The 25,871-nt window shown below is 37.2% G+C and overlaps 1 protein-coding gene across 7 annotated transcripts in view; it reads left to right on the forward strand.

The window, feature by feature from the left end:
• RAD50 (RAD50 double strand break repair protein) overlaps positions 1–25,871 on the forward strand; it is a 97,326-nt gene that overhangs the window by 13,465 nt on the left and 57,990 nt on the right. For all 7 annotated transcript variants that reach the window (XR_010114322.1, XR_010114323.1, XM_063612407.1 and 4 more), the window contains exons 3-11: positions 7,756–7,907; positions 11,277–11,462; positions 11,822–12,026; positions 19,481–19,609; positions 19,843–20,008; positions 20,607–20,800; positions 21,558–21,764; positions 23,147–23,329; positions 23,794–23,951. Coding sequence is in view for 5 of the 7 variants with exons in the window: in XM_063612404.1 (XP_063468474.1) it covers positions 7,756–7,907; positions 11,277–11,462; positions 11,822–12,026; positions 19,481–19,609; positions 19,843–20,008; positions 20,607–20,800; positions 21,558–21,764; positions 23,147–23,329; positions 23,794–23,951 (1,580 nt within the window). In the remaining 2 variants the exon portion in view is untranslated. The remainder of the gene's footprint in view (positions 1–7,755; positions 7,908–11,276; positions 11,463–11,821; positions 12,027–19,480; positions 19,610–19,842; positions 20,009–20,606; positions 20,801–21,557; positions 21,765–23,146; positions 23,330–23,793; positions 23,952–25,871) is intronic.

Consider the following 25,871-nt stretch of genomic DNA (forward strand, 5'->3'; position numbering starts at 1 on the left):
GATCCGCCTGCCTCGGCCTCCCAAAGTGCTGGGATTGCAGGCATGAGACTACGCCTGACCGGATTTTTTTAAAGCTATGATAGATAAGCTCAAGGACTTAAAGGAAAAGATGGACATAATGTGTGGGAAGACATCTAAACAGAGTAATAAAAACTATAAAAAAAGACCCAAGAAGCTGAATGCATCACCAGCAGTATAAACATACCTATGTTGTACATTACATTCAAATTGCTCAAAACTAAAGACAAAATCTTAAAAACAAGTGGGGCCGGGCGCGGTAGCTCACGCTTGTAATCCCAGCACTTTGGGAGGCCAAGGCGGGCGGATCACGAGGTCAGGAGATCGAGACCACGGTGAAACCCCGTCTCTACTAAAAATACAAAAAATTAGCCGGGCGCGGTGGCGGGCGCCTGTAGTCCCAGCTACTCGGAGAGGCTGAGGCAGGAGAATGGCGTGAACCCGGGAGGCGGAGCTTGCAGTGAGCCGAGATTGCGCCACTGCACTCTAGCCTGGGCGACAGAGCGAGACTCCGTCTCAAAAAAAAAAAAAAAAAAACAAGTTGGGGAAAAAGTAACACATCATGCAGAGGGAAAGAATAATGAGTATGATTACTTCTTAGGAAAAGCAATCTAAACTTGAAAACAGTGGGACAGCACCTTTAAGGTGTTGGGGAATAAAAGTTAAACTCCTATGCCCAGCAAAAATATTCTTTGAAAATTGGAGGTGAAATGGAGAACATTTTCAGATTTAAAACAAAATGGTAGAGGTAATTTGTTACAGACAGGCTTGCACTATAATAATTGTTAAAGGAAGTTTTTGAGGCTGAAGGAAAATGTCAAAAATGATTCTAAATTAGTCCTAGAGTAAAAGCTGCTCTAGGTCCCCCTTTACAGACCTTAACGACAAAGGTTCAAAAGAATCCAACTGTTTGTTGCTCAAAAAACTTAACTGCATGCCAGAACAAAGTTCAATACTCATTAAAGGAATAAAACAAAATCTTTCACCGAACAATACAAAATTCACAATCAAAAGTTAAAAGGCATCCAAAGAAGCAGGGAAATAGGACCCATAACCAGAGAAAAATCAACCATATGAACAGATCCAAAATGAAAGAAATAATAGAATTAGTAGATAAGAACCCTAAAACCTTATTATAAATCTTATAAGTATGCTCATAGATATAAAGGAAAACATAAGCATAATGAGAAAAATGGAAAATAATTTTAAAAACCCAAATAAATGGAATAACAGTGTTTTTGTATATAATGGTACAAGTAGGTTAAAAGCTAACGGATTGAGAAAATATACTGTGCCAACTAATGAAAAGAAAGCTGAAGTGACCATATTAATACCAGACAGAAGACATCAGAACTAGGGAAAATGAGACAGTTTATGATGATAAGAGGTCAATTTACTGCAAGGACACAAAAATTCTAAATGTAAAACTTCCAAATATATGAGGCAGAAACCTATGGAACAGAATGGAGAAATACACAAATCTGCAAGGTCAGTTGGAGATCTCAATACCCCTCTCAGTAGAGAAACAGAAGAAGCAGATGAAATATCAGTAAGTATATGGAAAATTTTAACAACACTGTTAACCAAATCAACCTGATTGACATTTTTAGGACGTTCCATTGAACGACAGCAGAATACACGTTATTTTCAAGTGCATGTGGAACATTCTCTAAGATAGACTAACATTCTGGACCGTAAAACAAGTGTCAATAAATTTATAAGGAATAAAGTCATAGATAATGTATTCTGCGACTACACCAGAATCAGTAGCAGAAAAATATCCGGAAAATCCCCAAATATTGAAAAATTAAGCAGCACACTTCTAAATATTACATGGATCAAAATAGGAATCACAAAGGAAATTAGAAAAAATACTTTAAATGAATCAAAAATATAGCATGTAAAAATTTGTGGGATGCAGCTAGATAATGCTTAGAGCGATATGGTAGGAAAAAAACCAATCAGTATAATTTGCCACATTAACAGAATAAAAAAGAAATATCATATGAGCACCAATAGATACAGAAAACGCGTTTCAATTTAATACTCGTTCATGGTAAAAACCCTCAGCATAACTAATGGAGGAATATTCCTGAATAATTCAGTCCAAAATCCGTTAGGTGTGGCTGAGTGAGGAAGGCACCCACAAAAACAAGCTGTGACAGCCTGGTGGGGGATTGGAGTCCAAGAAAGGAATCTATGAGTTTATACTGATACAAGAAAATGGGGGGAAAAAATGGAGAAAGAGCAAAGCCCCTTATACTAGAACCTTAACTAATATAAAAGGAATAGTGGAACTAGAAAATTACTATAGGCATACCTTAGATATTGTAGGTTGAGTTCTAATGGATGGCGGTTTTGTCTACATTGAAAATCTGTTGTTTAGTGTAGCTACCTTCATCAATTACCTTAGCTAGATCTTCTGGATAACTTGCTGCAGCTTCTGCATCAGCATGCCGCTTCACCTTGCACTTTTATGTTATGGAGACAGCTTCTGTCCTTAAGCCTCATGAACCAACCATTGCTAGCTTCCAACTTTTCTTTGCAGCTTCTTTACTTCTCTCAGTCTTCATAGAATTGCAGAGAGTTAGGGCCTTGCTCTGGATTAGGCTTTGGCCTGAGGGAATGTTGTGGCTGGTTTAATCTATCCCAACCACTAAAACTTTCTCCATATCAGCAGTAAGGCTGTTTCACTTTCTTATCATTTGTGTGTTCACTAAAGTAGCACTTTTAATTTTATTCAAGAACTTTTCCTTTGCCCTCACAACTCAGCTAACTGATGAAAGAGGCCTAACTTTCAACCTGTTTTGGATTTTGACATACTTTTCTCAACTGAGCTTAATCATTTCTAGCTTTTGATTTAAAACAAGAGACTTTTGACTCTTCTTTCACTTAAACACTTAGGGGCTGTTGTAGGGTTACTAATTAGCCTAATTTCTGTATTATTGTGTCTCAGGCAATCAGGTTCCAAGGAGAGGGAGAGAGACGGGAATGGCAGGTTAGTAAAGCAGTCAGGACACACACATTAATGGATTAAGTTCACCTCTTATATGTGGATGGTTTGTGGCACACTAAAACAATTACAGCAGTAACATCAAAGATCACTGATCACAGATCACTATAACAGATATAATAATAATGAAAAAGTTTGAAATATTGTGAGAATTACCAAAATGTGACACAGAGACACAGAGTGAGCACATGCTGTTGGAAAAATGGCACCAATAGACTTGTTAGAGGCAGGGTTGCCACAAACCTCTGAAGAGCACAATAAGATGGGATATGCCTGTATTTGATAGCTATCATAATAATAATTAATTCAGGTAAGAAACAGTAGATGCTAAAACTAATGGAAGAAAGTTTGATGAAGTATGAGATAGTTGTATGGTCTCTGCATCTCTCCCTCAAATTCTTAATTAATTGTAAAGAAAAATCTTTTGGTGGAGAAACTAGAAGATACACCTTTATCAAGAGATTGAAGTTAGTCTAGGCAACATGGTGAAACCACATCTCTATAAAAACTACAAAAATTGGCGGGATGTGATGGCATGCACCTATAGTCCCAGCTACTTGGGGGGCTGAGGCAGGAGGATTGCTTATGACTCGGAGGTCGTGGATGCAGTGAGCTGTGTTCATGCCACTGCACTCCAGCCTGGGTGACAAAGAGACCCTGTCTCAAAAAAATAAATAAAGGGATTGAAATTAATACCCTCCGTAATGAGATAAATGGAAATGATGTCCTATCTGATGAGATGCAGTAAAAGGAACTCATCATCGTTTGTATTATATTCCTGCCAAAGATACATAACCTGATTCTAGTCGTGAGGAAATATTACTCAAATTTTGGGAGGTATTCTGCAAAATAATGGTTTGTACTTTTCAAAATTATCAGTCATGAAAGTCAAGGAAAATCTGAGCAACTATTTCAGGCTGAAAGAAAGTAAAGAGACATAACCACCAAATACAAAGTGTAATTCTGAACTGGATCCTTTCGTTCTAAAGGACATACTAGGTCAAGTGAATTAGGCTGTAGAAAAAGAAAAAAAAAATCAGTATAATTTGCCACAGTGACAGAATAAAGAAGAAAAATCATATGAGCATCAATAGATACAGAAAAAGCTTTTCAATTTAATACTCATTAATGATAAAAACTCTCAGCATAACTAATGGAGGGATAGTTACTCTTTGCTGATTAATTCAGTCCAAAAGCCATTAGGTAGGACTGAGTGAGGAAGGCATCCACAGAACTACCCTAGGGATGAATAGGTGATAGAATTAGTAGATAACCTTAAAATCTTATTATAAATCTTATAACTATGTTCATAGATATAAATAAAAACATGAGAAAAATGGAGGACAATAACCAAAAAACCCTAAATAAAGTAAAAGGAATAACAATGTTTTTATATATAATAGTACAGATGGGTTAAAAACAAAAGGATGGAAAAAATATACTGTGCCAACTAATGAAAACAATGCTGAAGTGACCATATTAATATAAGAAGACATCAGAAAAAATAGGTGTTTATATGATATTTGAATGTCTGTTCATTGTTGGTCTTTTAGGTCTTATAAGATGATGGTCGTTTTCTACTACTTTAAGAGAGCATATTAAATGTTTTTCAACAGACTTTAAACTTTATTTTGTAGATCAGCTTTGGGTTTATAGCAAAATTGAGCAGAAAGTACAGTTTCCGTGTATTCCCTGCCCGTACACACACAGCCTCCTCTACTATCAGCATCTAACTTTTTGTGGATACTTTGCCTCATTCAAATAATCCAGGGTAATCTTTCTATTTTAAAGTGAAGTGATTGACACCCCAGTTCCATCTTTTATGTTAATTCTCTTTTGCTGTGTAATGTAACATTCACAAATTCAAGGGATTGGAATGTGGACATCTTTGGAGAACCATTATTTTATATGCCACAGCTGAGTTAATGGTAACTTATTACATATTGGAACAACTGGCAAAACTTGAATGGGATTTGTGGACCATGTGGTAGTAATATATCAGTATCAGTTTCCTGATTTTTGTTGTTGAAAATGTCCTTTTTTTGTAGGAAAAACTGGTGTTGGGACGTCAGATCAGCAACTTACTCTCATGTGGTTTCGGGGGGGGGGGGCAGGAAAGCTATGTATACTGTAGTTCTATGTATGACTCCATTTTCACACTGCTGTTAAAGACATACCTGAGACTGGGCAATTTACAAAAGAAAGAGATTTAATGGACTTACAGTTCCATGTCGCTGGGGAGGCCTCACAATCATGGTGGAAGGTGAAAGCCATGTCTCACATGATGGCAAATAAGAGAGCTTGTGCAGGAAAATTCCTCCTTATAATAACCATCAGATCTCATGAGACTTAACTATCAGGAGAACAGCACAGGAAAGACCTGCCCCTGTGATTCAATTATCTCCCACCTGGTTTGTCCCACAACACATGGGAATTCAAGATGAGATTTGGGTGGAGACACAGCCCAACCATATGATTCTACCCCTGGCCCTTTCCAAATCTCATGTCCTCACATTTCAAAACCAATCATGCTTTCCCAACAGTCCCCCAAAGTCTTATTTCAGCATTAATTCAGAAGTCCACAGTCCAGAGTCTTATCCAAGATAAGGCAAGTCCCTTCTGCCTATGTGCCTGTAAACTCAAAAGCAAGTTAGTTACTTCTTAGATACAATGGGGGTACAGGCATTGGGCAAATACAGCCATTCCAAATGGGAGAAATTGGCCAAAACAGAGGGGCAACAGGCCCCATGCAAGTCCGAAATTCAGTGGGGCAGGTGTATCTTAAAGCTCCAGAATGATCTCCTTTGACTCCATGTCTCACATCCAGGTCACTCTGATGCAAGAGGTGGGCTCCCATGGCCTTGGGCAGCTCCACTCCTGGCTTTTTTCACAGGCTGGTGTTGAGTGCCTGCAGCTTTTTCAGATGCACTCCTGGCTGTTTTCACAGGCTGGTGTTGAGTGCCTGCGGCTTTTTCACGTGCACGTGCAAGCTGTCAGTGGATCTATTATTCTGTGGAATCTACCAGTCTGGAGGACAGTGGCTGTCTTCTCATAGCTTCACTAGGCAGTCCCCTCCATAGGAACTCTGTGGGGTTCCAACCCCACATTTCCCTTCCATATTGGCCTAGCAGAGGTTTTCCATGAGGGCCCTGCCCCTGCAGCAAACTTCTGCCTGGGCATCCAGGTGTTTCCATACATCCTCTGAAATCTAGGCAGAGGTTCCCAAACCTCAGTTCTTGACTTCTGTGCACCTGCAGGCTCAACACCACATGGAAGCTGCCAAGGCTTGGGGCTTCCACCCTTTGAAGCAACAGCCCAAGCTGTACCTTGGCTTGTTTTAGTTGCGGCTGGGACACAGGGCACCAAGTCCCTAGACTGCACACAGCAGAGGTACCCTGGGCCTCGCCCACGAAACTATTTTTCTTCCTAAACCTCTGGGCTTGTGATGGGAGGGGCTGTGGCAAAGGTCTCTGACATGCCCCTGGAGACATTTTCCTTATTGTCTTGGTAATTAACATTTGGTTCCTCATTACTTATGCAAATTTGTGCAGCTGTCTTGAATTCTTCCTCAGAAAATGGGATTTTATTTTCTATCACATTGTCAGGCTGCAAATTTTCCAAACTTTGATGCTGTTTCCCTTTTATTACTGAATCCCTTTAACAGCACCCAAGTCACCTCTTGAATGCTTTACTGCTTAGAAATTTCTTTCACCAGATACCCTAAATCATCTCTCTCAAGTTCAAAGGTCCACACATTTCTAGGGCAGGGGCAAAATGCTGCCAGTTTCTTTGCTAAAACATAATAAGAGTCACCTTTGCTCCAGTTCCCAACAAGTTCCTTATCTCCATCTGAGGCCACCTGAACCTGGATTTCATTGTCCATATCCTCATCAGCATTTTGGTCAACACTATTCAACAAATCTCTAGGGAGTTCCAAACTTTCCCACATTTTCCTGTCTTCTGAGCCTTCCAAACTGTTCCATCCTCTGCCTGTTACCCAGTTCCAAAGTCGCTTCCACATTTTCAGATAACTTTTCAGCAGCAATCCACTCCTGGTACCAATTTACTGTGTGAGTCCGTTTTCACTCTGCTAATAAAGATACACCTGAGACTGGACAATTTACAAAAGAAAGAAGTTTAATGGACTTACAGTTCCACGTGGCTTGGGAGGCCTCACAATCATGGTGGAAGGCAAGGAGGCACAAGTCACATCTTACATGGACAGCAGCAGGCAAAGAGAGCTTGTGCAGGGAAACTCCTTCTTATGAAACCATCAGGTCTCATGAGACTTACTGTCAGAAGAACACCATGGGAAAGACCTGTACCCATGCTTCAATTACCTTCATCTGGGTACCTCCTGCAACGTGGAAATTCAAGATGAGATTTGGGTGGAGACAAAGACAAACTGAATCATTCTGCCTTTCTATAAACTTGTGATTTTTAATGATAAAAAACATTTTTGATGCTTACAGAGATAAAATTCATTTATTTGAAAAATCTGCATACCTGATCTAATGATGCTGAATAAAGGAGGTAGATAATATATCATTTTTGTAAATTAAACAGTGTTCTGTATTTTGGGTAGCATGTAAAAATGTCACTCATTTTGGATGTTTTTCTTTTTGTTCCCTCATTTTGGGTAAGAGTGCTTATGCCTTTTCTCTCAGAACCAACACTGGTGCTTATTAAAGTAACATAAGTTTTTTCTCTGTTTTCCTTCAAAGGTTGCTCAAGAAACAGATGTGAGAGCCCAGATTCGTCTGCAATTTCGTGATGTCAATGGAGAACTTATAGCTGTACAAAGATCTATGGTGTGTACTCAGAAAAGCAAAAAGACAGAATTTAAAACTCTGGAAGGAGTCATTACTAGAACAAAGTAGGTGTTTATATGATATTTGAATTTCTGTTCATTTCAGTCTTTTAGGTCTGTAAGTTGATGGTTGTTTTCTACTACTTTAGGGGAGCATATTAAATTTTTTTAATAGACTTTAGACTTTATTTTTTTAGAGCAGTTTTGGGTTTATAGCAAAATTAGGCAGAAAGTACTGAGCTTCCATTTTCTTCCTACCCCCATGCACACACAGCCTCCTCCACTATCAACATTTGATTTTTTGTGGATACTATTTGTCAGCCAAATAGAATGATCCCACTAAAGACTTAGGGTTATGTTCCATTCTCTTGAGTAATTTCTGAACAGTTGCTGAATTGAAAGCACATAATCACTCAAATACAGGTTGAATGAGTAAAAAATTCTAGTGTCATGTTTAAGAATGGGTGAGATGAGAAGCAGACAAGTAGGAAAGAATGATAAATTGTTCCTTTCAGCAATTATCATTCTGTTAGAGGCAGGTATCATTTTCTAATGGATATGGATTTGGGGATTAGACTACCTTAGATTCAAGTCTCTGTCTTTGTTGAGCAAATTACTTGACTGTTCAGCTTCTTCTCCTCCCTTTTATTTAACTAATTAAATAATTCCTTTATTTAACCAATAATGCACATCTTCTATGCGCTAGAGGCACTATACTGGCTTCTCAAGCAGGTTTTCATCATTGCCATTTTAACACACTCAAGTATCTCTCATACCCTGGGATTTCATTCCACTCCAGTTACTACCTGTCTCCTTCTTCTCCTTTATAGCGAGTCTTCTCAAAAGAGTTGTTGATACTGTCTCCATTTCTTCACCTCCTCTTCACTCCAATTGCAGTCCCATTCGTACTTTGAAGCACCTCTGACTGAAGTTACTAATAACTCTGTTTTTAATTAGGGTAATGCTGCTGCTATACAAAGTAGACCTAAGAGTGTGCCTCTGTATATTTCATTTGTAAAATAGGCATTCATTATCACTGTACATATCTTAGATGTTGTCAAGGTTGAGTTAATGCATATAAAATGCTTAATATGTAGTAAAAGTTCATATATTAGTCTTTTATGACTGCTATAACAAACCACAAACTTAGTGACATAAACAATACAAATTTATTATCTTACACTTATGGAGTTTAGAAGTCTGAATTGGGTCTCACTGGGCTAAAATCAAGATGTTAGCAGGGTTACGTTCCTTTGGAGGCTGTCTAAGGGAGAATATATTTCCTTGTTCTTTCTGTCTTTTAGAGGCCACCCATATTTTTTAGATCATGCCCTCTTACTCTGTCTTCAAAGCAAGCAATAGTGGGCAGAGTTCTTCTCATATCAGATCACTGTGACCCCTTCTTCTCTCTTCTTCTGCCTTCCTCTCTCACATTAAAGGACCCATATGATTACATTTGCCCCATCCAAATAATACAGGATAATCTATTTTAAGGTCAAATGATTAACACCCTAATTCCATCTGTAATCTTAATTCTCTTTTGCTGTGCAATGTAACATTCACAAATTCAAGGGATTAAAATGTGGACATCTTAAGAGGACCATTGTTCCATGTACCATAGCTGAGTAAATGCTAGTTTATCACCTCTTTTTTGAAAATTTCTTTTTCTAGACCTCCATGATACAATACTGTTCTGTCTTTCTATCACAGCTACATACTACTTCATTCACCCCATCAATAAATGTTGGAAGTCTCATTAGGCTCAGTCCTGTATCTTCTCCTTTTTTTTGCTCTGTATTTTCTTCCTAGGTAATCACATTCTTAACCATTGCTCAAACTACTCTGTGTTCATAGATGACTCACAGATTTATATCATATCTCCAAACCAGACCTCTGTTTCCAGACCCATTTACCCAGACCTATTTACCCATTTCTGATTTTTTTTTTTTTTTTGAGATGGAGTCTCACTCTGTCTGTCACTCAGGCTGGAGTGCAGTGGTGAAATCTCAGCTCACTGCAACCTCTGCCTCCTGGGTTCAAGTGATTCTCCTGCCTCAGCCTCCCGAGTAGCTGGGACTACAGGTGTGCACCACCATGCCTGGCTAATTTTTGTACTTTTAGTAGAGATGGGGTTTCACCATGTTAGCCAGAATGGTCTTGATCTCTTGACCTTGTCGTCGCCCACCTCAGCCTCCCAAAGTGCTGGGATTACAGGCGTGAGCCACTGCGCCCGGCCCCATCTCTGATTTTTTTCAGTTGTTTCAAAGACAACTTAGATTCAACATTTCCAAAACCAAACTCACAGTCCTTTCTCTTTGACCTCCCCCCTTAAAAAACCTCCAACAACTTGGTCTTATGGTATACCTCACCTTGGTGAATGATACCACTATCCATCCAGTGACAAAAACCAAGAAACTAAGTCTTGATATGTCTTTGCCTTCCATATCCAGTCTGTTACTAAGACCTACGGATTTAATCTAAATGTCTCTTGAATCTGTTCCCATCTCTACAACAACCATTCTAGTCCTAGTCCAAGCTACCATTGTCTTTCCATGACCTCATGTGATAACCTATTGATTTATCTGTGTTTCTTCTAGCCCTCTACAAAGCATTCTTAATATATTCGGTATAATATTTTCTTTCTTTTTTTTTTTTTTTGAGACAGAGTTTCGCTCTTGTTTCCCAGGCTGGAGTGCAATGATGCGATCTCAGCTCACTGTAACCTCCTCCTCGCCGGGTTCAAAGGATTCTCTTGCCTCAGCCTCCCAAGGAGCTGGGATTACAGGTGCCCACCACCACACCTGGCTAATTTTTTTGTATTTTTAATAGAGACAGGGTTTCACCATGTTAGTCTGGCTGGTCTCAAACTCCTGACCTCAGGTGATCTGTTCACCTCAGCCTCCCAAATTGCTGGGATTACAGACATGAGCCACCGTGCCTGGCCCAGTGTAATATTTTCAAAATACAAATTGAAATGTATAAAAAACAGTAAAGACAGATATTGCCTCTGCTCACCGGAGCAGTCTGTTACTGAAGAAAGAACCCCGTTCTAAGATGTTTTTAACTTACCTTTGCCTGTCTGCTATTGATCATCATGTTTTGTTTTATTCTTTGTCTCTTATTTTTAAGACAGTTAATACTCTATATATTATCTCTAAATATTCTAAATTATTATATTTAAAAGTCCAAATATGTAAAAAATAACTTCTGGCTTCCTTTCCTGAAGTACTTTGTTTTACATATCTTTTCATCTGTGAACTGTTAAATAGTTTAAGAGTTACATTTTTTAGCATGATGAAGCCATTTCTAATGGGATAGGTGAAGGGCCTTTTTTTTTCTTTTTTTTTTTAAGAAGTGCAGTATGAATTGATTAAGCAATAGAATAGATACACTGAAGGTTATTTTACATATGTTCTTGATTTTCATTTTCTGTAGGCATGGTGAAAAGGTCAGTCTAAGCTCTAAGTGTGCAGAAATTGACCGAGAAATGATCAGTTCTCTTGGGGTTTCCAAGGCTGTGCTAAATAATGTCATTTTCTGTCATCAAGAAGATTCTAATTGGCCTTTAAGTGAAGGAAAGGCTTTGAAGCAAAAGTTTGATGAGATTTTTTCAGCAACAAGGTTTGTAACCCTTAAATAGACTTTGTAGTCCATTAAGTTATTGAACTGTGTTTGCAATTTGGATGCTTCTTTTTAACAGAAAAAATTTAAAAAGCAGAAAGTTCATCAGTTACTACCTCTCACCTAGCAGCAACCATTGGGCATATTTTCTTTCACTTGTCTTTCTGTGTGTATATTTATTTACCTGATTGACAGCATAAATGTAATTTTTTTCACTTACCATTGTGTCATAGGCATTTTACAATTTATTAAAAACTCATTGTAACTGTAATCTTAGTGACAGCATAATATCCCACTGTATGAATCTATACCATAATTTACTTTGCCAGAAATTTGATTTTTGTTTCATATCTTCAAAGATACATTAAAGCCTTGGAAACACTTCGGCAGGTACGTCAGACACAAGGTCAGAAAGTAAAAGAATATCAAATGGAACTAAAATATCTGAAGCAATATAAGGAAAAAGCTTGTGAGATTCGTGATCAGATTACAAGTAAGGAAGCCCAGTTAACATCTTCAAAGGAGATTGTCAAATCCTATGAGAATGAACTTGATCCATTGAAGGTAACTTGATTTTATTTTTAATTGACAAAAATTATATATCTTTATGGTATACAGCATGATGTTTTGATACAAGTATACATTGTGGAATGGCTAAATCAAGCTATTTAACGTGCATTACTTCAATTTTTTTATGGTGAGAACACTTAAAATCAACTCTCTTAGCAATTATATATTGTTATTAACTAAAGTCACAGTGATGTACAGTAGTTAATTTCTTGTATACTAAAGAGATAGTCCTTTTTTTACTATAGCATTCTCCCCTTATTTGTATATGAAACTGAATGGCTTGTATATTTCTTGAATTATCAGGGAGCTAATGTTTTAGGTCTATATTAGTCTTTAAATTGCTCAAAGAGCTTGGATTTGAAAGAAAACAAATTTGTAACATCACACTAAATTAGTAGTGTCAATCACTAGGTGTTAAATAGCAATATCATTACCCAACCTTACAGTTCTGTATTAAGATTTTTTTAAATTGACAGATCTTTCTAGAGAATTTTTAAAATTTGCAGAATGTTTTTGAAACATTCAAAAATTGCACAGAATTTGGAATTGATCCATAACATGTTGATATATTTGCAAATGAGTATACCTTTCTAAACCCTGTGATTTATAAGAAAGGCCTACAGGAAATTCCATTCATTCATTTAATAAGCATTATTGGGTGTCTTCTTTGTACCAGGGTATACTGTGCTTGAGTACAAAGAGGACTACAACAGCACCCCTGTCCTTAAGGTATTCATAGTCTAAATAAGTAAGAGCATTCTTAAAAATGGCTATTTGCTATGTTTTAGATAGTAGATTTTTTAAAGTCATTTAAAAATTTATTGATTTGGTTTTTAAAAAACTCACCTGTAAATACCAGTATAGATCTTTGAATCGTGAAGTAGAAAATACATATATTTTTAATGATGGCCATGCATAGAAATATATTGCAAGGGCTTCTGGGAGGAGGTAGGGCTGAGGTGGGCCTTGAAGAATGGGAAGAAATCAAGTCAGCAAACTAGAAGACATTTTACATATGTTTGTATTTATTTATTTATTTTTGAGATGGAGTTTTGCTCTTGTTGCCCAGGCTGGCGTGCAGTGGCACGATCTCGGCTCACTGGAACCTCTGCCTCCCAGGTTCAAGCAATTCTCCCGCTTAGCCTCCGGAGTAGCTGGGATTACAGGCATGCGCCACTATGCCCGGCTAATTTTTTGTATTTTAATAGAGACGGGGTTTCTCCATGTTGGTCAGGCTGGTCTTGAACTCCCGACCTCAAGTGATCCGCCTGCCTTGGCCTCCCAAAGTGCTGAGATTACAGGCGTGAGCCACCGCTCCTGGAAATGTTTGTATTTATCTTGACTTTTCTTTTAAAAGTAATATGTGCCCCCAGTGAAAAAGTTATAAAAGGATATTAGGCGAAAAGTAAAACATAGTCTTCCATTTCTCATCTCTGACCTTCCAGAGTATATTTTACCTGCAACTTTTTTTAACTGCATATATACAATATATATGTGTATACAAACGTTCACTTGTATGTATGTGTATATTTACCTTTACAAGCTTAATCAGAACAGGATTGTGAGAGGAAGAGTCTGGGTTAAGAAAATTAATATAAAAGGAGTAAATGGTCAATATGAATTGGGGTCAGATTATACAAAGCTAATGGATTTCAGACTTAGTTCAATAGACAGAAGAGTGGAAGAGTATGTTATATTTTAAGATGAGTTGTCCTGATAACTCTGTGTGGGTCCCGTGGTAATTACCAAGATATCGGAACAGATTTCCTTTTTTTTTCCTTCTTTGCCCCTTTCCCACTCCACATTTTATTTTCTTGAGGAGCGTCTTGGTTGGAGAGATGACAAGCACATGTAATGGTAAGGCAGAAAAAAAACAAGACCTGTAGGAGCTCTGAGGATAAAGAAAGAGAATTTCTATCTGAGGTAGCCAGAGAGGATTTTACAGTACTGAATTTGGCCATGACTTTTTTGATCATAAATGAGTAAGTCATTGGAGACATAGAGACAGTAAAATCCAAGCTGTCTTTGAACACTGTCAAGGAAATCCATATTGTTGAAATGAAGCATTTATATTGGAAATGATGTTAAGTTAGGGCTAAATGATAATACCTAGGATTTAGTGAGTGGTGCCAAGATTCTAACCAAGGCCGTAGCAGAGGTTGAGGTATTTATTTACTTGTTTGTGTTTAATTGTGAGTAATTCTCCTTGAGTTTAATATTCTCGGTATCCTCAGAGCCTGGAGCCTAGTGCCTGGCACATAGCAGGTGGTTCAATAAATGTTTATTAAGTAGATGACTTCCAAAGTCCTTTTTTTAGCTCTGACATGTGAAGATTCTTCCCTTCATAGAACCCAATTAAAGTTTGGATCAAATCACCTTCCCAGAAAAGACTACGTCCTTTCAACCATGCACTAGAATGCATCCTTTCCCATTTTTACTGATTCCCTTTATGTTCAGGACCTCTCGCTCTCTCATAAACTACTTTATTACCATCCCACCATATCCTGTCTTCTTTTTTTGGCCTACTTAGATCTGTTTTCCTTTCTTGCCTTAAATGGGAATTGCTAGAGGAATATGTTTCTAATTTTTTTTTCCTGCACTCACGTTCATGGTCCTTCTATACTTGATAGCCCAGCTGCTCTATTTTTTTATCTCATTCACACTGGCACCTAAGCTTTAAACCCTTGGCTGTTTTTGTTATTGTTGTCTGCCTGCTTGTCCTAGCTCCTTTTACTAGGTGTGTACTCTGGGGATAGAACCTATGTTTTGTGCTCTGAGATTAGAACCAAAACACAGATGTCAAAGAAGGAATTCAGGGGATCTGGTGACTGGCTGGATTTAAGGAATGAAGCAGGTAGAGATGTCATGAAAGATCCAAGCCCAGATGATTATGGTAATGTTTGTGCTACCAAGAGGCAGTGAAAACACTGATGGAAAGAAACTGAGCACTTTGTAGAGTATCATAGTAGAGCTGTTAGTATTTATTGCTCTTAAGTGTCCATCCAGTTATATTTGTTAGACTCTACTCAAAAGGTATTTTCTGAGTACAGAATTTTTTTCACAAGTGGTGCAAATGGTCTCATTAATTGAATGTTTACTGCCTAACACTAATCCAAGTGCTTCAAAATGTATAATGTAAACCCCATAGTAACTCTGTGAGGTTGTATAGGCAAGAAAACTGAGGTACAGGTATTCACAGTGGAAATAAGGGTTAAAGGTAGGATTTGAGTCCTCTGATTCCTGAGTTTATACTTTTTTTCTTTTTAAGTCAAGTTTATGAAGGTATAATATATATATGGTAAAATCTACCCTTTTTAGAGTATAAATTCTATGAGTTAGGACATATGCATACAGTAGCATAACCATCACTACAATGAAGATGTAGAATATTTCAATCACTCCAAAAAGTTCTCTCAAAGTCCTTGCAGTCAGTCCTCTCCCCCTGCTCCCATCCATAGTAACCACTAATTTGTTGTCTGTCATTATAGTTTTGCCTTTTCCAGAGAGTGGCACATACATAGAATCATACAGTATGCAGGCTTTTGTGTCTAGGATTTATCTATATTGCTGCATGTGTGAGTGATTCATTCCTTTTTTTTTCTTTGTTTGAGACGGAGTTTCGCTTTTGTTGCCCAGGCTGGAGTGCAATGGCGTGATCTCGACTCACTGTAACCTCCGTCTCCCAGGTTCAAGCAATTATCCTACCTCAGCCTCCCGAGTAGCTGGGATTACAGGCATGTGCCACCACACCCAGCTAATTTTTTTTGTATTTTTATTAGAGACGGGGTTTCTCCATGTTGGTCAGGCTGGTCTCGAACTCCCAACCTCAGGTGATCTGCCCACCTTGGCCTCCCACAGTGCTGGGATTACAGGCATGAACCACTGTGCCTGGCAATTCATTCCTTTTTATTGTGGAGGAGCATTCCTTCCATTGTATGAATATATTGTAAGTTTTTTCCTCATCCATTCTGTGGCTGATGGACATTAAGTTGTTTTTGGTTGAACTAGTTTACAATCCCACTAACAGTGTAAAAGTGTTCCTATTTCTCCACATCCTCTCCAGCACCTGTTGTTTCCTGACTTTTTAATGATGGCCATTCTAACTGGTGTGAGATTATATCTCATTGTGGTTTTGATTTGCATTTCTCTGATGGCCAGTGATGATGAGCTTTTTTTCACGTGTCTGTTGACTGCATAAATGTCTTCTTTTGAGAAGTGTCTGTTCATATCCTTCGCCCACTTTTTAATGGGGTTGTTTGTTTTTTTCTTGTAAGTTTGTTTGAGTTCTTTGTAGATTCTGGATACTAGCCCTTTGTCGGATGAGTAGATTGCAAAATTTTTCTCCCATTCTGTAGGTTGCCTATTCACTCTGATGGTAGGTTCTTTTGCTGTGCAGAAGCTCTTTAGTTTAATTAGATCCCATTTGTCAGTGTGGTGGTTCCTCAAGGATCTAGAAATAGAAATACCATTTGACCCAGCCATCCCATTACTGGGTATATACCCAAAGGAATATAAATCATGCTGCTATAAAGACACATGCACATGTATGTTTATTGCAGCACTACTAACAATAGCAAAGACTTAGAACCAACCCAGATGTCCAACGATGATAGACTGGATTAAGAAAATGTGGCACATATACACTATGGAATACTATGCAGTCATAAAAAATGAGTTCATGTCCTTTGTAGGGACACGAATGAAGCTGGAAACCATCATTCTCAGCAAACTACCTCAAGAACCAAAAACCAAACACCGCATGTTCTCACTCATAGGTGGGAATTGAACAATGAGAACACTTGGACACGGGAAGGGGAACATCACACACCGGGGCCCGTTGTGGGGTGGGGGGAGGCAGGAGGCATAGCATTAGGAGATACCCCTAATGTAAATGATGAGTTAATGGGTGCAGCACACCAGCATGGCACATGTATACATATGTAACAAACCTGCGTGTTGTGCACATGTACCCTAGAACTTAACGTATAATAAGAAAATATAAAAAAAGTTGTTTTCAGCTTTGTGCTATTACAGATAAAACTGCTATAAACGTTTGTATACAGGTCTTTGGATAACTTTAGGAATGGGGTTGCTAGGTTGTATGGTAAATATATGTTTAACCTTGTACGTTACCAGATGGCTGTACCATCTGGTACCACTTCATAGTCCTACCAACAATTTACCAACAATTTATGGGAATGTAATTGCTCTGCATTCTCATCCCCACTTAGGACTGTCAGTCTTTTTCATTTTAGCCATAATAGTAGGGGTGTGGTAGTATCTCATTGTGAGGTTGTATTTCTTTATATTTTTAATTTGTGTTTTCCTAGTTGATCAGTCAATTGATTATTGATTTTGTGCATCTTTTCATGTATTTATTTGCCACCTGAATATCTTCGTTAGCTTCGTTAGTAAAATGTAAAAATCTTTTGCCTATTTTTCAATATTATTTATTTATTGGTCATTTTATTACTGAGCTGTGAGAGTTCTTTTTTTTTTTTTTTCTTTTTTTTGAGACAGGGTCTCGCTGTCTCACCCAGGCCAGAGTGCAGTGGTGTGATCTTGGCTCACTGCAACCTCTGACTCCCAGGCTCAAGTGATCCTTCCACCTCAGCCTCCCGCGTAGCTGGGACTACAGGCGCACACCACCATACCCGGCTAATGTTTTTTAATTTTTTTGTAAAGGCAAGGTCTCACCAGGTTACCCAGACTGGTCTCAAACTTCTGGGCTCAAGCAGTCAGCCTGCCTCAGTCTCCCAAAGTGCTGGGATTACAGGTGTGAGCTACAGTGCCAGGCAGAGAGTTCTAAATATGTTCTGGATGCAAGCCCTTTATCAGATACTGGTTTTGCAGATATTTCTTAACTGCTTTTCAGAGGACAGGAGTTTTAAATTTTGATCAGGTACAGTTTATCAACTTTTTTCTCTTATGGTTTATGCTTTTTGTTTCATATTTAGGAAGTCTTTGTCTGACCCAGTGTTACAAAAATATTCTTCAATGTTTTCCTCTAAAAGTTTTATAGTTTGAGTTCTTATAATTAAGTATATGCTTCATTTCAGAATCTTAATATGATACGAGGTAAAAGTTGAGGTTTACTTTCTTACATACAAATGTCCACTTCTAGCACCCAGAGCCTAGTCATTATGATACCCTGCCTCCTAATCTTATTGTCATCTTATCTCCCAATCTTAACTATACAGTTTTGTACAAGTCAGTTAAGTCCTTTGAATTTCCTGCTTAGTATATACTTTTGTGAGGATTAGAGAGAATTTATAGCAGCACTTAGTACACTGTCTGGAACATAGCAGACATTCAATCAGTGATACCTGTGACTGTTGTTCTTGGTAAAATTATTTTTTTCAAATCTCTCTTTCATTTAGCTAACATTGAACACCTACTGCATGTTCTGGGAGTACAATAGGGAACAAAGTAAACAAAGTTTCTGTTTTTAGGCTGTTTACGTTCATATACAAATCACAAGCTATACTATTAGTATAATTTTAATAAATTATGTTAAAGTTAAGGATGCATTTTGGTGCAATTATGAAAGTTTGCAATTGCTGTCTAAGCATTCCAGTAACTTAATATGTTAGTTTAAAATTAGGTTCTGCTGGGCATGGTGGTACATACTTATAGTCCCAGCTACTTGGAGGCTGAGGTGGGAGGAACACTTGAGCCCAGGAGTTCAAGTTGTATTGCACTGTTATTGCACCTGTGAATAGCCACTCCAGCCAGGGCGACATAGCAAGACCTTGTCTCTGCATTTGAAATAATAAAAGTAGGTTCTAAAAATGTCTTAGAAGAAGAGTTGGTCAGTTTTGGAATCATAGAGGCAAACACTAGAAGAATATCCCCAGCATCATCCAATAAGAGAATGCCCCAAACCAGATCCCAGTATTCCTAGGAGATGAGGCAACCAGCTGTCTCTGGAAGCGAGCCTCAGAGCAGGCCACTGAGCTCCTTTCTTGTACTTCACTTGCTCAGAGTCCTCTGTGGTTGAGCAAGCTTTGGATTAAAGTATACTCTTCATGTAAATTTGCCTATAGGCTCAGAATGCATTGGTAACTCACCATGAATTTCTAGCCCTCTCAGTAGTGCTGACTTAAAAAAAAATACATTAAATAGTTACCTTTTTAAGGACTAAGTAACTCTAAATGCCCAATGAATGAATAATGACTTTTGTGGCAGGTACTGAGGAGAGGGAATAGTCTTTGGAGTTAGAAGTGGAATTTAATTCCTGCTTCTCTCTACTAGCTGTGAGGACTTGGGCCAAGTTGCTTAATGTCTCTGAACTTCAGTTTCTCTAGGCCCGCTCTACAGTGTTATTGTTAGCCTTAAATGAGATCACTTTTACTAAATGCCTGGACCTGGAGTATCTTACTTGTCTTCATCTATCAGCCGTGTAAGCGATAGTGAGTTTTATTTATGTAATGTTTCTTTATTTTCAGAATCGTCTAAAAGAAATTGAACATAATCTCTCTAAAATAATGAGACTTGACAATGAAATTAAAGCCTTGGATAGCCGAAAGAAGCAAATGGAGAAAGATAATAGTGAACTGGAAGAGAAAATGGAGAAGGTTTGTGGTGGTAGAATTTTGTTCTGCTTCAAAATTTTGGGATTATTGTAATGAACTTTATTTGAATCCATTTTGCCATCCACATTGTAAAAAAACAAATACAGATCTTGTTACTTCTGTGTATATGTTAAAATGAAGGATATTGAATAAGGTTTGGTTTATATTTGTTACCTCAAAGTGATCATATTTTCTTATGTTTGTACGTTAAAGCTTTTTATTTTGGTGTTACACAGGTTTTTCAAGGGACTGATGAGCAACTAAATGACTTATATCATAATCACCAGAGAACAGTAAGGGAGAAAGAAAGGAAATTGGTAGACTGTCATCGTGAACTGGAAAAACTAAATAAAGAATCTAGGCTTCTCAATCAAGAAAAATCAGAACTGCTTGTTGAACAGGGTAGGACAAAATGTTTATTTGGTCGTTGTTCCTACTATGATAGTATACATTTTCTGTATGAATGAAGAATCTCCAAGGACTTATGCTGAGTGAAAAGCCAATCTTAAAAGGCTGTACACAGTATGTTTCCATTTATATAACATTTTTATAATGTCAAAATTTTAGAAGTAGTGGAGAAATTAGTGGTTGCCAGGGATACTGGGTAAGAGAAAGGACAGGAGGGAGCTGGGTATGGTTATGATTGGAACAAAAAGAGAGTTCTTGTAGTGTTGGAACTGTTCAGTATCTTGACTGCCATTGTGGATATCTGAACCTACACAGGTGATAAAATTATATAGAACTTAATACACACACACATGCTCAGGGGTACAAATAACATTGGGGAAATTTGAATAAGATTGACGAATTATATCATTATCAGTATCCTGGTTGTGATACTTTACTGCAGTTTTGCAAAATGTTATCATTGGGGAAAATTGGGCAAAATGTACAGGAGACACACTGCATTATTTTTTATAACTCATGTGAATCTACAGCTATCTCAACTTTTTAAGCACCAGTTGAAAAAAAAGTTATGAGGTTTTTTTTTTTTTTAAAGGTCGTCTACAGCTACAAGCAGATCGCCATCAAGAACATATCCGAACTAGAGATTCATTAATTCAGTCTTTGGCAACACAGCTAGAATTGGATGGCTTTGAGCGTGGACCATTCAGTGAAAGACAGATAAAAAATTTTCACAAACTTGTGAGAGAGAGACAAGAAGGGGAAGCAAAAACTGCCAACCAACTGATGGCAAGTATTTTGAAATACAGTATTTATTATTTTGTTTGCATCATATTCTCTACTCAAATTGTTTTAATTTTTGGTTGGACTCCATTTTGGCATATTTTTCTATTAGTGTTAGGATAAAATCTGCTACAAGGCAGAAAAACCTTTATTGAAGCAAATGTTCTTAAGTGTATAAAGATAAAAATATGAAGAAAATGTAAACCTACATTTTTTATTTGGTTTTAAGTAAAAATTTTTTAAAAATTAATTGCAGAGAAAACATTTGCTCACAGTTAATGATTATCTCTGGGTAATGGTTTTGATTGTTTTTAAAATACAGTCTTGAACCACATGTTTTGGTCAGTGATGGACCATATATTTGACATTGGTACCATAAAATTATTATACTGTGTTTTACTGTATGTTTTCTGTGTTTAGGTATGTTTAGATACATAAATACTTATCATCATATTACAGTTACCAAAGTATTCAGTACAGTAATATGCTATATACGTTTGTAGCCCATAAACAATAGGCTATACCATATAGTCTATGTGTGTAGTAAGCTATACCATGTAGGCTTATGTAAATACATTCTGATGTTCACACAATGATAAAATTGCCTAATGATGCATTTCTCAGAATATATCCCTGCTGAGCAACACATGACTGTACATTTTTGTATTTTCTTCAGTGTACATATATTCCTTTTGCAATTTAAAAACTTTTTCTTAAATTGTTTAGTAAATTATTAATGCTCATTCTTTACATACGCATTTAGAATGACTTTGCAGAAAAAGAGACTCTGAAACAAAAACAGATAGATGAGATAAGAGATAAGAAAACTGGACTGGGAAGAATAATTGAGTTAAAATCAGAAATCCTAAGTAAGAAGCAGAATGAGCTGAAAAACGTGAAGTATGAATTACAGCAGTTGGAAGGATCTTCAGACAGGATTCTTGAACTGGACCAGGAGCTCATAAAAGCTGTAAGATATTGTTTGAATAATCTAATAATTTTAAGATATAAGACTTTTAGAAGTATTTTGTCTATTTTTAATCCTAAGATTATAGCATTTTAATAAAAACATCAACTTTGTCTTATTCTCTTGTAAAATGAATTCATCTGAATATCTTGATCTTCTGACTCTTTGGTTCTACAACCTGATAGACTGAAAATTAGAATCACATAGGGAGCTTTTTAAAGATACTGTACTCAGGCCTTAAAGCTTCAGACCTTCCAAATCAAAATCTCTGAGAATGGGGCATAGAAATGTACGTTCAAAACACAACAAAACTGGGTAATTCTTAGGAGCACCTTGATTAGAACACTTACCAGGCCGGGTGCGGTGTCTCATGCCTGTAATCCCAGCACTTTAGGAGGCCAAGGCAGGCAGATCACCTGAGGTCGGGAGGTCAAGACCTGCCCAGTCAACATGGTGAAACCCCGTCTCTACTAAAAATACAAAAATTAGCCGGGCGTGGTGGCGCGTGCCTGCAGTCCCAGCTACTTGGGAGGCCAGGGCGGGAGAATCGCTTGAATCCGGGAGGCGGAGGTTGCAGTGAGCCAAGATCGCACCACTGCTCTCCAGCCTGGGTGACAGAGTGAGACTCCATCTCAAAAAAAAAAAAAAAAAAAAAAAAAATACTTACGAAGTTTTAAAAAAGCAAGTATTTTTCCTCTAGGTCATTGTAATTCTGGATGATTTTTGCTGTATTATTACTTTTTCTGTGGTAAAAACTTTCTTAGCCAATCTTTTCAGGTATTTCCATATTTTCTTTCTTGCTTCTAGTCCGTCCTCCTTCACATCTCCATTACCAAAGTAAGCATTCTAAAGCATGGCAAACTTCTTAAAGCCCATCTTGATAATTTACATAAACATTTATTTTTGCTCCTTAACTCACCATTGTAGCATACATTTTTGTCAGTTTAGCGTTTCGTCAGTGTTGTCTTGTTGGGGTGGGGAGATACTTGGTCAGGGACCACATCACACTATTTTTATAGTTTCTACATACCAGGCAATATAGTGAATTACATGGGGACTTAATAAATATTTAATTGTTGACTGAGGACTCACTAATCTGTGTACTTAGACACGTCTCCTAATTTTACACTAATTCTCACATTTCTTTCCTGTTTGACCCTTCTAGGTTTATTTACTAATTCTCTACCATTATAACATAGTAAGGTCACTTTAATAAGATATACCTTAGAGCATATATAGTGCCTTATGTTTTTTTCTCTTGTTGGATACAAACAGTAATATTTGGAACATTCTGAGGAGTAGTTAATTTCTAATACACTTTGTCATTATTTTAATTGTTGCACAAAATATATAACATCTTTGCATTTGTATGAATTATTGACTAGGAACGTGAGTTAAGCAAGGCTGAGAAAAATAGCAATGTAGAAACCTTAAAAATGGAAGTAATAAGTCTTCAAAATGAAAAAGCAGACTTAGACAGGACCCTGCGTAAACTTGACCAGGAGATGGAGCAGTTAAACCATCATACAACAACACGTACCCAAATGGAGATGCTGACCAAAGACAAAGTATGATTTTTCTTTTTGCTCTAATTATACTGTCTGGTACTTAAAATAGCCTACCTATTTTAAGTCATAGACTATAAGGTATTAAGTTGGTATTGACTTTATATTTTAGAGGCTAAGTGAGCTTAGTACTCTATATAATAGACTTTCAAGCTTAAAAGTTATTGTTTAATTACAAAAAGTTAATACAGAAATGTATATATATGTATATACACACATGCACATTACCATTTTTTAACATACAGAAGTTTTAAAATTTTATATTGTTCGACTTGGTACTCCACTCTTAAGGCTTAGAAAGACCATCCCCACTTGAAGACTTTAAGAACTTTAAGAAATTTTATATTTTATTTTCATATTTTTATAGTTTTAAGCTTAGAACTTTAGTCAATCTATAATTTATTTTTGTTCTTGATATAATGTGGAGATATAGACTTTATTTTTAAAAGATATTTTTTTACCTATAGGCTGACAAAGATGAACAAATCAGAAAAATAAAATCTAGGCACAGTGATGAATTAACCTCACTGTTGGGATATTTTCCCAACAAAAAACAGCTTGAAGACTGGCTACATAGTAAATCAAAAGAAATTAATCAGACCAGGGACAGACTTGCCAAATTGAAGTAAGTTGCAACATTTGGAGATGTAATAGAAATCTCTTGTTTCATGCTTACCTGTTTAATTGTTTTAAATAATTTATTGTCATGAAATAGTATGTTATATTGATAAACTTTAGTTCTTGCATACAAGGAGACTTCAGAAAGTTCATGGAAAAATGGAATTAAAGATAAAAATTTTAAATAAACTGTATTTCTCAACATAAGCTCCATCAAGTTCAAGACTCTTCTGAGCAATGATACCAGCAATTTAGTTCAGTCCTAAAGAACTGAGGGTCCTGGGAATTTAATCATGTCAGTGTAGTCTTTTTTACATTGTTAGCATAAAAATGGGTGCCCTTTAAAGATTTTTTTAAGATGAAGAAACTAGAAGACAGGAGAAGCCAAATCAGGACTGTATGGTGGATGCCTAATGATTTCCCATCAAAACTCTTGCAAATGGCCCTTGTTTGATGAGGGGAATGAGGAGGAACATTGTGGTGGTGGAAAAGGACTCTCTGGTGAAGCTTTCCTGGGCATTTTTCTGCTAATGCTTTGGCTAGCTTTCTCAGAACACTCTCATAATAAGCAGTTGTTACCATTCTTTGGCCCTCCAGAAAGTCAGCAAGCAAAATGCCTTGAGCATCCCAAACAACTGTTGCCATGTCCTTTGCTCTTATCTGGTCTGCTTTTGCTTTGACTGGACCACTTCCAGCACTTGTTAGCCGTTGCTTTCATTGTGCTTTGTCTTCAGGATTGTACTGGTAAAGCCACATTCCATCACCTCCTGTTAAAATTCTTTGAAGAAATGCTTTAGGAACTTGATCCCACTTATTGAGGAAGTTCTGCTGTTGTCTGCAACTGATCTGGAAGCAGTGATTTTGGGCATCCATCAAGTAGAACGTTTACTCAACATTAATTTTTCAGTCAGAATTGTGTAACCTGAGTCAATTGAGGTGTCTATGGTGTTGGCTTTTGTTTCTGCTATTAATCATTGATCTTCTTCAATTAGGGCATGAAGAAGATGACTTTTTTCCTCACAAATTGATGTGAACAGTCTGTCACTGTGGGCTTCATCTTTAATATCATCTCATCCCTTCTTAAACTGAGTTATCTATTTGTAAAGTGCTGATTTCTTTGGGGCATTGATCTCATAAACTTGTTGTAAAGTATCAGTGATTTCACCATTCTTCCACTCACACTTCACCATAAATTTGATATTTGTTCTTGCTTCAGTTTTAGCTCTAATTGGGGCTCTTTTCAGACTGATGTCTTAACCTTGTTAGTGCCTTAAACTAGATCCTATTCAGACATAACAAGTTAGTATGAGTTTATTTCAGTGCAAAACATTTTGAACTTCACGCATAGTTTTTTTTATAATACACATTTTCCATGAACATTTTGAAGACCCCTCATATTTTACAAATTGAGTAAAATGGTAATGGATAGTAATTTAGGCCTCTTGTCCCTTGAAAATTTGTAGACCTATGAAGATTAAAATTTAGGAATTCTATTTTCATTTCTGTGAGTAATGCATTATAAAAAGTGATCATGTTTCTCAGATGTTACCTTGGATGGTGGTTGGATAAGTGGGTCAAAAATTCCACACAGATTTTTGAGGAAAGTAGAGGACTTGGCTTTGGTGATGTTTAATCTGTGTTTCTTGTGGAAGTATCTGTGAGGGAATACAATATTGGAGTTTGAAATTCAGGAGATTGGAAGTTGTTGCTATGTAAGGGGTACTCAAAGTCATTAGTATGTCACCTTGAGAGAGTTACGCAAAGAGAAGGAGTTACAGTTAGATTCCTGGGAAGCACAAACATTTAAAATGTTAGCAGGCAAAGGAAAAGGAGCAAGTGAAGGAAACTGGGATGTGCCCAGGGAACCAGGGTGAGACCAGATAGCTGTGGTGTCTGGGTGCCTTGGGAAAATAGTCTTCAAGGAGAA

The sequence above is a fragment of the Symphalangus syndactylus genome, chromosome 11 (genome assembly GCF_028878055.3).
Source record: "Symphalangus syndactylus isolate Jambi chromosome 11, NHGRI_mSymSyn1-v2.1_pri, whole genome shotgun sequence".
In the NCBI taxonomy this organism is placed as follows: domain Eukaryota; kingdom Metazoa; phylum Chordata; class Mammalia; order Primates; family Hylobatidae; genus Symphalangus; species Symphalangus syndactylus.